At 51.9% G+C, this 14341-nt stretch overlaps 1 protein-coding gene across 6 annotated transcripts in view; it reads left to right on the top strand.

The window, feature by feature from the left end:
- ITSN1 (intersectin 1) overlaps positions 1-14341 on the top strand; it is a 1645471-nt gene that overhangs the window by 1199175 nt on the left and 431955 nt on the right. For all 6 annotated transcript variants that reach the window (XM_086935345.1, XM_086935347.1, XM_086935346.1 and 3 more), the window contains one exon: positions 14162-14244. In XM_086935345.1, coding sequence (XP_086791471.1) covers positions 14162-14244 — 83 coding nt within the window. The remainder of the gene's footprint in view (positions 1-14161; positions 14245-14341) is intronic.

The raw sequence follows: 14341 nt of genomic DNA on the forward strand, positions 1-14341 counted from the left end.
TGCACACCTTTGCGAGGCACTACTGCCTGGACAGTCAAGTCCGGAGGGATGGCTTCTTTGGCCGTTCTGTCCTCCAGGACTTTCTGGTGTAGTATTGTATTGGTTCGCAGACCCACCACCGGGGTTGGTATTGCTGGGGTATGTATTCTAAGGTAAGGAATCTAACACTAACGTGTTTCTTTCAGATGAACAAGTTACTTACCTTCGGTAACGATATATCTGTAAGAAACATTAGTTAGTGTTAGATTCCTTACCGATCCCACCCATCCTCCCCGTTCTGCGAACTGATACCTAGGGTTAAGGACATCCCTTTCAGGGCCCTAGTTTTACATGGCACCAGTGTTGGTTCTCTCATGGCTCTGCGTCTCCTGGCGCGGAAATGCTGTGTGCAAAGAACTGACGTCAGCGCGCGGAGGCGGCGTCTATATACTCCAGCGACGTCATCACGGCGCACGACGCCGACGACGGACGCGGAGCCGCAGGGGACGCCTGCAGACGACGCCTACCGACGCGCAGGGGTACTGCTACGCAAAAGTTTCCGGATCCAGACTGACGCCTGGGGATATTCTAAGGTAAGGAATCTAACACTAACTAATGTTTCTTACAGATATATCGTTACCGAAGGTAAGTAACTTGTTCTTATGGCCTTAAGTTGCTCAAACCATCCGCCAACATTCCAGGTAGCGAAAGTATAGGTAACTAGATCACTCATGGTCACTACGATGTAGGTGTATTGAGGGTCTCTTCCCTGTCCTGCTTTACCTGACCGCAAACCTACAAAGTCTATACTGCATAAATAAGGGTACTGCAACCTTTCATACTGCTTACATCTCCTTTGTATGAGCAAGGTTACAAAAATGTCCACAGTATAAACCCAGTCCATACCTTTCAGAACTATCTTTCCCACTCACAAACGCATGGACCAAGGATATCCCACTGAAGTAAATGGTAACAAAGAAATCTGATAGAGACTTCTAGCCACAAATTCTTGTGCGCCGGTAGGTGGTCTATTCGGTCTTCACACCGGAAGTAACCGCAGTGCCTATTTAGGCGTTACCCTGGCACTCCGACATCCGTTCTTTCCTTTCCACACCAGGTAGCGCTGATCTGTGAAGAGCTACCCTGTCATTTTTTGACTGTTTTATTTCCTCGACTTTTAGTCAAACTTTTTTGGGAGATTTCTCTCCTGGTGTGAGCGGATGTCCCCAAAGAAAACCTACTGGTTTCAAACCATGTTGTGTCTGTCACAGGCAGATGTTGGTCGCAAACCCACTCTTGGTTTGTTTGAGGTGGTTGTAGGGGGACCACGACTCCAAGACCTCCGAGGACTGCCACACCAGGCACCCAAAAATGCGGAGGAAGCGTTCTCTCAAGCTCCTCACTGCCTAAGAGTCCAGTCGCGCCTAAGATCCTGGAGCCGGACCCAGCAGCTGCAGTCTTGTTTGAAATCGTCAAGTAAGTTCCACCACAAGAAGTCGAAGAGGACTTAACGGCACCTGTCCAAATCCTCAGACAAGGCATGGGACGGTCGACACTCCAGGCCCAGGCCTGAAACTGGATCCACTCAGCCTTTCCCTAACTTTCCCTGAGCCGCAGCGGCCCCCTCCCAACTGAAAGAATTCTAGGAGGTCATGTGTAGGAGAGTAGGGTCTGCAATCCTATGATCACCCAGATTTTTTGCTTTTGTTTCACTGGTTTACGACTTCCTCTGGCTGTGGGCCTGCCAATCAGACCCACAGCCTGGCTGTTCTCTTTATAAATTACGAGATGTACCCTAGGTGCATTTACCAATTGGTACTGGGCCACCTTATCAGACCCTGTAACCCAGGGCGTAGGTGTACCCAGGGCCGTCAGGGGCTGCAGCATGTATTATGCCACCCCTGGCTGGCCTCCTAAATTTGACACAACTGGCTGCATGACAGCTGGGGCAAAGTCGTGTAATCACCCTTTGCTGTAGATATAGTAGCCCTATATCTAACCCTCCAATGGACACCCGAGTTCCTATCAGTCACTCCTATGGCAGGCCTTGACAATCCTGAAGGCAGAGTGCATGGGCTCGCGTGAACTAAGCTCTGGCCCGAGCCGAGCCCGGTTGCAGCTTGCGGAATCGAGACCCAATGGCTGTTCCATGATAACGCGTACCACATCGGTAACTCCGGTGTCGCGTTATCAAGACATGTCGAGTAAGGTGTCATACGAATCGGGATGCTGCCCTCTCACCACCTCTGGCGACGAGGTTAGCATTCCGCCCTTCTAGAGGGACACGACATGTACGTAACTGTGAACCCCGGTTAAAGTTAACGAAGGCCTCAGCTCCACAAAATGGATGCTGCCACCACAGACACAAGTCTGACCTCCTGCTGCTGGGAGTCCTTCCAGCGAGGAGCACTTGGACAAAGGGTTTCCTGTCAAGGGCGGTGTTCGCACCGTCCCAGACAGGGTTTGTGTATTCTGGGTAGGTAGGGCTTTTGCGAGAAGGTGACTGCGGAGTGGCACCCCGGTGCTCACTACGCATCTGCCGGTTAGAACCAGTTCCAGGGGCGACAGCCCTGGCCTGGGGAAAGTCCGGCAGGGGAGAGGGGTGTAACTACCCCCCTTCCTGGTCCCACCCTTAGGGCAGGACCTAGTCATGTACCCACCCCTTTCTTTAGGATAAAGGCCGGAGCGGGGACCCTTCCAAATTAGATCATCTTTGAATCAAGAATACTTTCTACGAAAGGACTTCAAGACTCTTCTTAAGATTTCTCCCTTGTGGCTAAGGAGTAGTCACCCTGCATCAGCGGGCACCATCTAAGAACTCTGCGGTTTGCTGTAAGTCCTTCCTCAAGGAATCCGACGGCCCAGCTCGACGAGAACCGGCTTCCCTGGCACCTCTGACCTCTACCCACGTCATCAGCTCAGCTGTGATCTGTGGGTGCGACGAGACCTCGAGGGACCGGCCATCATCAGAACCTGCACGCTCTTAAAACCAGCACGACCATCGAGGTAACTCTCTGGTGAGTGCTCTGGGGTCCGAGAAGCCCCGACCCTGAGCCGCTCCAGCACCGAAGTGCAGTCTCCCAGCATCTCCACGATCTGCGTGGGGCCCTTCTGCTCGCTGCTCAGCACGTTGTCTGGTCACTTGCCGCTGGCTTGTGCCCTTCCGTGACGACGACCAAGAATCAACACTGCCGGTCTGGTTGCTCCAGACTGGCCCTTGCTTCCATCTTTCCGAGAAGCACCCCGGACCCTCCTGGTCCACCCAAGACGCCGACAGCGACATCCGTCGTGGGACAGCTCGCACCTCCACCGTGGTCGCCGACAACGCCTCCTGGTCCGTGAGACTGCAGAGCCGAGCGTCGCCCACTCACCTGGTCGAGGTGACGGCCAACCGGTGCCTTCCTGGTACCCTCTGACTACTGGCTAGTAGTACGAACTTGGTCCCCTCTGCTTTCAGGTTTCATCAATCTCTACGAACTATACACCACTGGTCGCCGGCCAGCAACTCCTTTTCTTCCGGCTCCTGGCTCGTCAGCGAAGACCCCGACGCCTGTAAGACTTGCAGCCGCAGCCCTCGTGGCTAGGTAACTCGGCATTTCGGTGCCTGCATAGCCTCCTTACTCTAGGGTCCCGAGTCCCTCGCTTCCGACTTGCCTTAACCTTTCCGTGTCCTCGGACACTTGTCTTTAAACGTGCACTTGAAGTATTTGCTAAAGAGATTTGGTTGTGCTTAGTACCCTGTCCTCATAAAGAGTACAGGGCTGTTGTGATTCTTAATAAATATACTGTTTATTTTCATAACACTTGTGTGGTGTCCTTTCACTGGGTGTTCAAGGGGTACATGTGTGGTAAACAGCTGGCTTAACGCGCCCTCTCGAGTCTTTAGCCTTAGACTGCTCGTATCCACGCTACTAGGATAGCTGGTCTATAGGTTGACTTACAACCAAACACCATAAGGGTCGTTGGAACGATACATAGCGGTCGCTAGAATAGCGAACGTTGCATATCGGGCCAACTTCTCACATTGGTGAGCAGCGGTTGGGATTTGAGCTTGCTGTTGTTTTACCACACGTATCCTAAGAATATCTTGTTGAAAGATCGCACAAGTACTGTTAGTACATATAACTAAAGCTTAGAATACTCTGAGTTCTACTGAACCAGCTGTTGTAGCTCCTCAAGGCTTAGCACACCTTGGCTACAGCTCTTAGCAAGGGAAAAGTAGGAAAACACATAGTGTAGGTAGGTGCATCACTTACACCACACTAGAAACAGTATGTCGGGCCAAGGAGGAAACTCTGAGTCTCCCCTTGTGTCAGTTGACCCTCCACAGGTCATCCCTTCAGGATATACTGTGCTGAGCTTCAAGGAGTTAAGACGATTGTGTCACTCCCGGAAGATTCAGCAGGGGTCTAACCCCACAACGTCCTTTCTGATTGGTCTCTTGGAGACTTATGATGCCAGGAGAGCTGAGAAACTTCGTAGCTCTTCTAATCCAGAAGGAGACATGCCTCCCCTCGAGGGAACCCGAGACGATCCTGACCTCATTCATCTCGCAACCGAGAACGAGGATGTGGAGGAGGATGAGGATGAGGATCTCTCTGGGGACGAGGCAGATAAGGGACAGGTAGAAGTCGTCAGACTAAGCAGGTCCAACTTAAGCAAACATGATAGCGGTACTGGGGGACCCCTGGGGCCACTATCAGGTCAGCTTAACATGGGGAATGGACGAGCCAGATCTCTATCAAGAGGCTCTGGCAGATCCCTTCATACCAACGGCTCTCACAACTCTTCTCAAAGAGGGATGACGTCCCCTCAGAGGAGAGTGTACGAAGCGAAGGAAAGGGCAGCTAATCTGCGGATCGAAAGGGAAGAACTTGCCCTGGCCAAGGAAAAGCTTGCTTTCGCTAGAGAGCAACAGTTAAGTGGGGCAGTCCCCACTGGTGGCAGCAACGTACCTAGTAATAGGGAAAAGAGTTTCGATACGAAACACCTTGGGAAGATAGTGCCCCCCTTTAAACAAGGGGACGACATCCACAAATGGATTACTGCTTTGGAGAGGGCCTGCACTGTGCAAGGCGTTCCCCAGAGTCAGTGGGCAGCTATCTTGTGGCTCTCCTTTGAAGGTAAAGGAAGAGACAAGCTCCTCACCACAAGGGTAGAGGACGCCAACAATTACCAAGTCTTGAAGAATACACTCGTTGAAGGGTTCGGCCTAACCACTGAGCAGTACAGGGTGCTGTTCAGGGATACCCAGAAAACGCAGTCTCAAGATTGGTCTGATTTTGTCGATTGTGCCACTAAGGCTTTTGAGGGCTGGTTGCTGGGCAGTAAGGTTACTGATTACAAAGGATTGTATAATTTGATGATGAGAGAACAAATTTTAAACAATTGTCAGAACCAGTTGTTGCATCAGCATCTTGTCGACTCGGATCTGACCTCTCCTCAAGAATTGGGGCAGAAGGCAGACAAATGGGTTCGTACGAGAGTTAAACAGAACCAGGGCCAGAATCAAGGTGGTCAGAAGAAAGCAGACCAGAAGGGTAAAGATTCTAAGGGGGAACAAAATGACCAGAAGTCTTCGACAGGTCCCCAACAACCCAAAGAGGGTGGGGGTCAGGCTCCCCAAAAGAAGAAAGAAGGCCAATCCAAACGATGGTGCCAGTACTGTAAAAGTAAGTCTCACTGGTTTAGTGAGTGCACCAAGAAAGGAGGAGGGCAGACTCCTGCCACTGCAGCCCCTAAGGCACCTGTGCCCCCTAGTACAGTCAGCAGTGGTAGTGCGCCTCCCAAGGGTTTAGTAGGGTTAACCCTGGGTTCTGAGGGGCGTGACAACTTAGTTGGCACACTCACTCAGGCTGTCCTTGTCAGTACAGGGGACGTAGACGTGTCCCCTGACGTAAGCCCCAATACTTTGGGCAAATACAGACAGACGCCTTTCATAAATGGAAAGATGGCTCAGGCCTATAGGGACACTTGTGCCAGCGTCACCATGGTGACGCCTAACTTTGTGGACCCTGGACAGATCATGCCAGGTACAGAATTCCTGGTGACCAATGCAAGCAATGTCACTACCAATCACAGTATGGCAATTGTAGCTTTCTCCTGGGGAGGGGTAACTGGCCAAAAGAAGGTTGTAGTTAGTCCAGACCTCCCAGTGGATTGTTTGTTGGGCAATGATTTGGAGTCGTCACAATGGTCAGAAGTGGAGCACCGGACTCACATGGAAATGTTAGGTTTGCCAGCACATGTGTTCGCTGTGACTAGGTCACAGGTCAGGAAATGCCCCACTGAACAGGTGCTGGATCCTGGAACAACGGACCAGACACCTCCCAAGAAAAAGAGCAGTAGGGTTAAGGCTGCGCCTTCCCCCTTGCCCCAGGTCGAGGATCAAGTCTCAGAGGAGGCTGACCTACAGGAATTGAGGGAAACTGAGCCGAGAGAGTTCGAACTTGATCAAGTTGAATTCTTGGGCTCAGGGGGACCCTCAAGGGAAGATCTGGGGAAGGACCAATTAGACTGCCCTTCTCTTGAACCCCTCAGACAGCAGGCTGCTGCTGAGGCTGCTGGGAACGCCACAGGTACCCACAAGGTATACTGGGAAGATGGACTCCTGTACACTGAGGCAAGAGACCCCAAGCCTGGCATGACCAGGAGGCTGGTCGTCCCCTTGTCTCAGCGTGGTTTCCTACTTACCTTGGCCCACGAGATTCCCTTAGCAGGTCACTTAGGCCAGACGAAAACGTGGGACAGGCTTGTCTCGCACTTTCACTGGCCTCACATGAACGAAGATACCAAGGAGTTTTGCCGCTCCTGTGTCACTTGCCAAGCCAGTGGTAAGTCAGGTGGCACGACAAAGGCCCCCCTTATACCAATGCCTGTGGTGGGGGTGCCCTTTGAACGGGTGGGGATCGACATCGTCGGTCCCATGGAACCACCGACAGCATCAGGGCACAAGTTTATACTGGTGGTAGTGGATCATGCCACCAGGTATCCTGAAGCTATTCCCCTTAGGACCACTACAGCCCCTGTTGTGGCAAGAGCCCTAGTTGGAGTATTCTCCAGAGTGGGCTTCCCTAAGGAGGTCGTCTCCGACAGAGGTGCAAACTTTATGTCGAGCTACTTAACTGCTATGTGGAAGGAATGTGGTGTCAACTACAAGTTCACTACACCCTATCATCCACAATGCAATGGGCTTGTTGAGAGATTCAACAGGACCCTAAAAGGGATGATTCATGGACTACCGGAAAAGCTTCGGCGTAGATGGGACGTCCTGATCCCCTGCCTCTTGTTCGCCTACAGAGAAGTCCCACAGAAGGGGGTTGGCTACAGCCCTTTTGAACTTTTGTACGGGCATCCTGTAAGAGGACCCCTGTGTTTGGTGAAGGAAGGATGGGAGAGACCTCTCAAAAAGCCTGCAGCCAACATAGTGGACTATGTGCTCGGCCTCCGCTCGCGGATGGCTGAATACATGGAGAAGGCATCCGAAAACCTTAAGGCCAGCCAAGAACTCCAAAAAGCTTGGCATGACCAAAAGGCTGTCTTGACTGTTTACCAGCCCGGACAGAAGGTGTGGGTGTTGGAGCCAGTGGCCCCAGCAGCACTCAAGGACAAATGGTCCGGGCCCCACACCATCCTGGAGAAAAAGGGAGAGGTCACCTACCTGGTCGACCTGGGAACTCCCCGGAGCCCCCACAGGGTGCTTCATGTCAACAGGCTAAAAGCATATGTCGACAGGAAGGACATGAGTTTGCTCATGGCCATAGATGAGGGACAGGAGGAGGAGAGTGACCCTCTCCCCGACCTGCTCTCTCAGAATCCTGACGATGGCTCGGTAGATGGTGTTGTCTTTTGCGGCAGCCTCTCCGACCATCAGCAGAGCGACTGTAAACAGGTTCTTCAGTCGTTCCGACATCTGTTTTCTCTGACACCCAGTCAGACCGATTGGTGCACCCATGAAGTCGACACTGGTGACAGCCTGCCCGTAAAGAGTAAAATCTACAGGCAGCCTGATCACGTCAGAGACTGCATCAAAAGTGAAGTGCAGAAAATGTTGGAGCTGGGAGTCATTGAACCCTCGGATAGCCCTTGGGCTAGTCCCGTAGTTCTAGTGCCGAAACCTCACACCCAGGGTGGTAAGAGAGAGATGAGGTTCTGCGTAGACTACAGGGGTCTCAATGCAGTCACTAAGACTGACGCCCACCCAATACCAAGGGCAGACGAGCTTATTGATAGGCTGGCTTCGGCCAACTACTTAAGCACGTTTGACCTGACAGCTGGGTATTGGCAAATCAGGTTAGCTGAGGACGCCAAGCCTAAGACAGCATTTTCAACCCCTGGTGGGCATTATCAGTTCGTGGTGATGCCCTTTGGTCTGAAAAATGCACCTGCCACCTTCCAACGGTTGGTGAATCATGTCCTTACTGGGCTGGATGACTTCTGTGCGGCGTATCTTGACGATATTGCTGTCTTTAGCTCCACCTGGGAGGATCACCTGGTCCACCTGCGGAAGACGTTAGAGGCACTGCAAGCAGCAGGTCTCACTATCAAGGCCACCAAGTGCCAGATAGGGCAGACACAGGTTGTATACCTGGGCCACCTTGTAGGTGGAGGTCAGGTTCAGCCACTGGAGAGCAAGATACAGTCAATCAGGGACTGGGCTCCTCCAACCACCCAGACTCAGGGTCGAGCTTTCTTGGGCCTGACTGGATACTACAGGAAGTTTGTCAGGAACTATGGGTCCATCGTGACACCATTAAATGAACTGACAAGTAAGAAAATGCCAAAAAAGGTTCAGTGGACAGCGAGCTGTCAAAAAGCATTCGATGACCTAAAGCAGGCCATGTGCACGGCGCCTATCCTCAAGAGTCCGGACTACTCCAAACCATTCATTGTCCAAACAGATGCTTCTGAGTTGGGTGTGGGAGCTGTTCTTTCTCAACTGAATTTTGATGGTCAAGACCAGCCCATTGCTTTTATAAGCAGACGGCTGACCCCTAGAGAGAAGAATTGGTCAGCTATTGAGAGGGAGGCCTTTGCTGTGGTTTGGGCCCTGAAGAAGCTGAGGCCATACTTGTTTGGCACTCACTTCAAGATTCAGACCGACCATAAGCCCCTCTTGTGGCTAAATCAGATGAAGGGTGAAAACCCCAAACTGCTTAGGTGGTCCATTTCCCTACAGGGGATGGACTTCACAGTGGAACATAGACCTGGTACTGATCATGGCAATGCCGATGGGCTCTCCAGATATTTCCACTTAGAACAAGAAGACTTACCTGGTCAAGGTTAGTTAGTTGTTCCGACGTTTGGGGGGGGGTCACCATGTAGGAGAGTAGGGTCTGCAATCCTATGATCACCCAGATTTTTTGCTTTTGTTTCACTGGTTTACGACTTCCTCTGGCTGTGGGCCTGCCAATCAGACCCACAGCCTGGCTGTTCTCTTTATAAATTACGAGATGTACCCTAGGTGCATTTACCAATTGGTACTGGGCCACCTTATCAGACCCTGTAACCCAGGGCGTAGGTGTACCCAGGGCCGTCAGGGGCTGCAGCATGTATTATGCCACCCCTGGCTGGCCTCCTAAATTTGACACAACTGGCTGCATGACAGCTGGGGCAAAGTCGTGTAATCACCCTTTGCTGTAGATATAGTAGCCCTATATCTAACCCTCCAATGGACACCCGAGTTCCTATCAGTCACTCCTATGGCAGGCCTTGACAATCCTGAAGGCAGAGTGCATGGGCTCGCGTGAACTAAGCTCTGGCCCGAGCCGAGCCCGGTTGCAGCTTGCGGAATCGAGACCCAATGGCTGTTCCATGATAACGCGTACCACATCGGTAACTCCGGTGTCGCGTTATCAAGACATGTCGAGTAAGGTGTCATACGAATCGGGATGCTGCCCTCTCACCACCTCTGGCGACGAGGTTAGCATTCCGCCCTTCTAGAGGGACACGACATGTACGTAACTGTGAACCCCGGTTAAAGTTAACGAAGGCCTCAGCTCCACAAAATGGATGCTGCCACCACAGACACAAGTCTGACCTCCTGCTGCTGGGAGTCCTTCCAGCGAGGAGCACTTGGACAAAGGGTTTCCTGTCAAGGGCGGTGTTCGCACCGTCCCAGACAGGGTTTGTGTATTCTGGGTAGGTAGGGCTTTTGCGAGAAGGTGACTGCGGAGTGGCACCCCGGTGCTCACTACGCATCTGCCGGTTAGAACCAGTTCCAGGGGCGACAGCCCTGGCCTGGGGAAAGTCCGGCAGGGGAGAGGGGTGTAACTACCCCCCTTCCTGGTCCCACCCTTAGGGCAGGACCTAGTCATGTACCCACCCCTTTCTTTAGGATAAAGGCCGGAGCGGGGACCCTTCCAAATTAGATCATCTTTGAATCAAGAATACTTTCTACGAAAGGACTTCAAGACTCTTCTTAAGATTTCTCCCTTGTGGCTAAGGAGTAGTCACCCTGCATCAGCGGGCACCATCTAAGAACTCTGCGGTTTGCTGTAAGTCCTTCCTCAAGGAATCCGACGGCCCAGCTCGACGAGAACCGGCTTCCCTGGCACCTCTGACCTCTACCCACGTCATCAGCTCAGCTGTGATCTGTGGGTGCGACGAGACCTCGAGGGACCGGCCATCATCAGAACCTGCACGCTCTTAAAACCAGCACGACCATCGAGGTAACTCTCTGGTGAGTGCTCTGGGGTCCGAGAAGCCCCGACCCTGAGCCGCTCCAGCACCGAAGTGCAGTCTCCCAGCATCTCCACGATCTGCGTGGGGCCCTTCTGCTCGCTGCTCAGCACGTTGTCTGGTCACTTGCCGCTGGCTTGTGCCCTTCCGTGACGACGACCAAGAATCAACACTGCCGGTCTGGTTGCTCCAGACTGGCCCTTGCTTCCATCTTTCCGAGAAGCACCCCGGACCCTCCTGGTCCACCCAAGACGCCGACAGCGACATCCGTCGTGGGACAGCTCGCACCTCCACCGTGGTCGCCGACAACGCCTCCTGGTCCGTGAGACTGCAGAGCCGAGCGTCGCCCACTCACCTGGTCGAGGTGACGGCCAACCGGTGCCTTCCTGGTACCCTCTGACTACTGGCTAGTAGTACGAACTTGGTCCCCTCTGCTTTCAGGTTTCATCAATCTCTACGAACTATACACCACTGGTCGCCGGCCAGCAACTCCTTTTCTTCCGGCTCCTGGCTCGTCAGCGAAGACCCCGACGCCTGTAAGACTTGCAGCCGCAGCCCTCGTGGCTAGGTAACTCGGCATTTCGGTGCCTGCATAGCCTCCTTACTCTAGGGTCCCGAGTCCCTCGCTTCCGACTTGCCTTAACCTTTCCGTGTCCTCGGACACTTGTCTTTAAACGTGCACTTGAAGTATTTGCTAAAGAGATTTGGTTGTGCTTAGTACCCTGTCCTCATAAAGAGTACAGGGCTGTTGTGATTCTTAATAAATATACTGTTTATTTTCATAACACTTGTGTGGTGTCCTTTCATTGGGTGTTCAAGGGGTACATGTGTGGTAAACAGCTGGCTTAACGCGCCCTCTCGAGTCTTTAGCCTTAGACTGCTCGTATCCACGCTACTAGGATAGCTGGTCTATAGGTTGACTTACAACCAAACACCATAAGGGTCGTTGGAACGATACATAGCGGTCGCTAGAATAGCGAACGTTGCATATCGGGCCAACTTCTCACATCATGCACCTCATATTTGGGCAGCCCAATCCTCCCTGGAGCGCCTTCAGGCCCCACGAGTTGGGGATGGGCCCCCATTGGATCTCTGCTGGCGGGTTCCTCCTTGGTGCCAGTCAGGCCTCTTGGATCCGGTGTTGGATCTGGAGCAGCACCGCCTGCGGACCGAGACCTTTGTTCCAGTGCGGACACATCTGGCATTGCCAAGGCCCCACAGTGGCACCATACCGAGCATCCTTCCTCACTCGGACATGGAACCGGACAGATGTCGTCTGATACCAGTTCTGGTGCCCACCTGGACCATGCCCTCCGGGTTGGAACCAATGACTTTTACATTTGACAAGGCTGGAGAGGGAGGTGAATAGGAGGGGTCGGATGGCCCTTATGGATATCAGCATCCCCTAGATTATAATGAGGACAATTGGTATGAGGAACTGTCGGATGCCAGTTGGTTAGACACCTCGCCGGACATTGCGTTGGTCTTTCATCAAATTGTGACTATGGGGTGAAGTGTCTCATTCACTATGGTAGTGTGCAGAGCGGCTGAGGTATTGGACCTTCAGTTGCCCTTAATGGCAGTCAAGACAAACCTCTTGACTGAGGGGCTTAGACCGGGAGTTGCTCCATCTAAACCACTTCTCCCCTTTAGTGAAGCCCTTACTGATGTCCTGCCTGGTCCAAGCCCTGCACAGGGGCTCCTGTTCACGGGACAGTTACCCACCGCCATTGACCTGCTCCTGGGGACCCCAGATTTCATTCCCAGTGCTCTACACCGAAGAGTTTGGTGGTCCAAGCCTCCACTTCTAGGGTTAATTACGACACCCTCTCTACCACTCCACCGGATAGGGAATTCAACAGGCTTGGATACCTTTGGGAAGAGGATGTTCTTTTCTGCCCTCCTAGCACTGCTATCGGTCAACACCCGTGCCTTCTGAGCCAGTACTCCAATACGATCTGAGACTCTGTTACGCATGTGCTGTCTTGAGTCTTGGAGGAGGCCCAAGCCAATATGTCACAAGCTATTTCTGACGGGGGAGACGCAGCGAAGTCATCCACAGTATGTGGACTGGACACAACAGACTCTGGGTAGAGCGATTTCATTGTTGGTATCCCTTAGGCTCCACGCCTGGCTGAGAATTACTGGCTTTTCAGCGGATGTCCAAGTCTCGCACATGGACATGCCCTTTGATGGCTCTCCTCTATTTGGTAAAAAGGCGGCCTCATCCCTGGAATGCTTTAAGGATAGCAGAGTGATAGCCAGGCCCATAGTTCTCTTTTTGGCCCCTCTACAACCCCAGTCCACCTTTAGCCCCTTTCGTGCCCCGGAAGGGGTTGTCAACCGCGTTTATAACTTCCCAGCTGCCACAGTCAACAGGCTTCCCATCCTTTTTGTGACCAAGGATGTAGTTCCCCCAGACCATTTGTGACAGATGGCCAGAGTTTAGGACAGTTTATCCCACTCATGCTTCCCCGCCCCGGCGCCCGCAGCCTCCAAACCCCTTTAGGTTGCCCTCCTATGATCACGGGCTTCCAGTGAGGGGCAGGATACGCCATCACCTGCACCACTGGAGCTTGATAACATCTGACTGTTTGGTTTTACAGATAGTCCACAGAGGCTGCTACATCACCTTTTAGCTGCCCCTTGTAGGAACGTGCCACTTTTTGACATGGACACCCCCACTATTTGCTCACTGGTACGGATGTAGTTGATTGGTAGTGCACTGGGTCCCTGCTAACGAGGCCCCAGTGCTCTTTCCTTAAAAAGATTAATGCTTAATTGTAACCCAATCGGCAAGGACTTTAGCACTCCTGTAAGTCCCTAGTAAATGGTACCCCTGGTACTCAGGGCATGGGTATTAGAGGGTCTCCAAGTATTGTATTCTGCCACCTCAAGGGACTCTCACACAAACTGCATGCAGAATGCCATCGCAGGATACGTGAAGTCGTGTCAAGCCATTCTGCAAACAAAACATTTCCCACTCCCTGTATGCAGTGCCCAAGCACACGGAATGTCCTATATGTAAGTCACCCCTACAGAATGCCTTGGATCCCACAGGCAGGGTGCGTTACATTACATATGAGGGCATGTCTAGTTGCATTGCTAGACATTGCAAGTGATCAGGAAGCTATGTTAAAGTTATGTGCTGGTCATCGCGAGTTACCCAGCTACATAATGGCTTCACTGAAAATACTGATGTTTGGTATCAAACATCTTGTTTTAATAAATTCGTACTGAGGCCAGTACTGTGTTTTATGAAGGCATGCACCCGGAAGGCAGCTTAGAGCTGCCCCCTTTATTCCACTAGTCTTTTTTTGTTCACCTAGCTTCTATGTAGGTCAGCAAAAATGTATTTAAATGTAGGGTTGTTGTTTACGTTTGAACTAAAGGGTAATAATGTATTAAAAGTAGGTTTGTCAATGCTCTGATTTAGTTATCTGTTTTTGAACCCTGTGTCCTGCAAAAATAAACTCTTTCAAACTTTCCCCTTTTGATAAAGCATTGATTCCACATCGTCAGAGAGTCCTGCAAGCATAAAAAGAGTTGCATCGCCAGCCTTAAAAACAGCAGTTTCAGGTGAAGGTAAGCATTTCAGTTGCAGTATTTTAATTCACATGTATATTTCTCTTGATGAAAGATCTGCCACGGTGCCCTTCCTCCACATTATTTGATTGCATAA

This window comes from Lissotriton vulgaris, chromosome 8, assembly GCF_964263255.1.
Source record: "Lissotriton vulgaris chromosome 8, aLisVul1.2, whole genome shotgun sequence".
Taxonomy (NCBI): Eukaryota; Metazoa; Chordata; class Amphibia; order Caudata; family Salamandridae; genus Lissotriton; species Lissotriton vulgaris.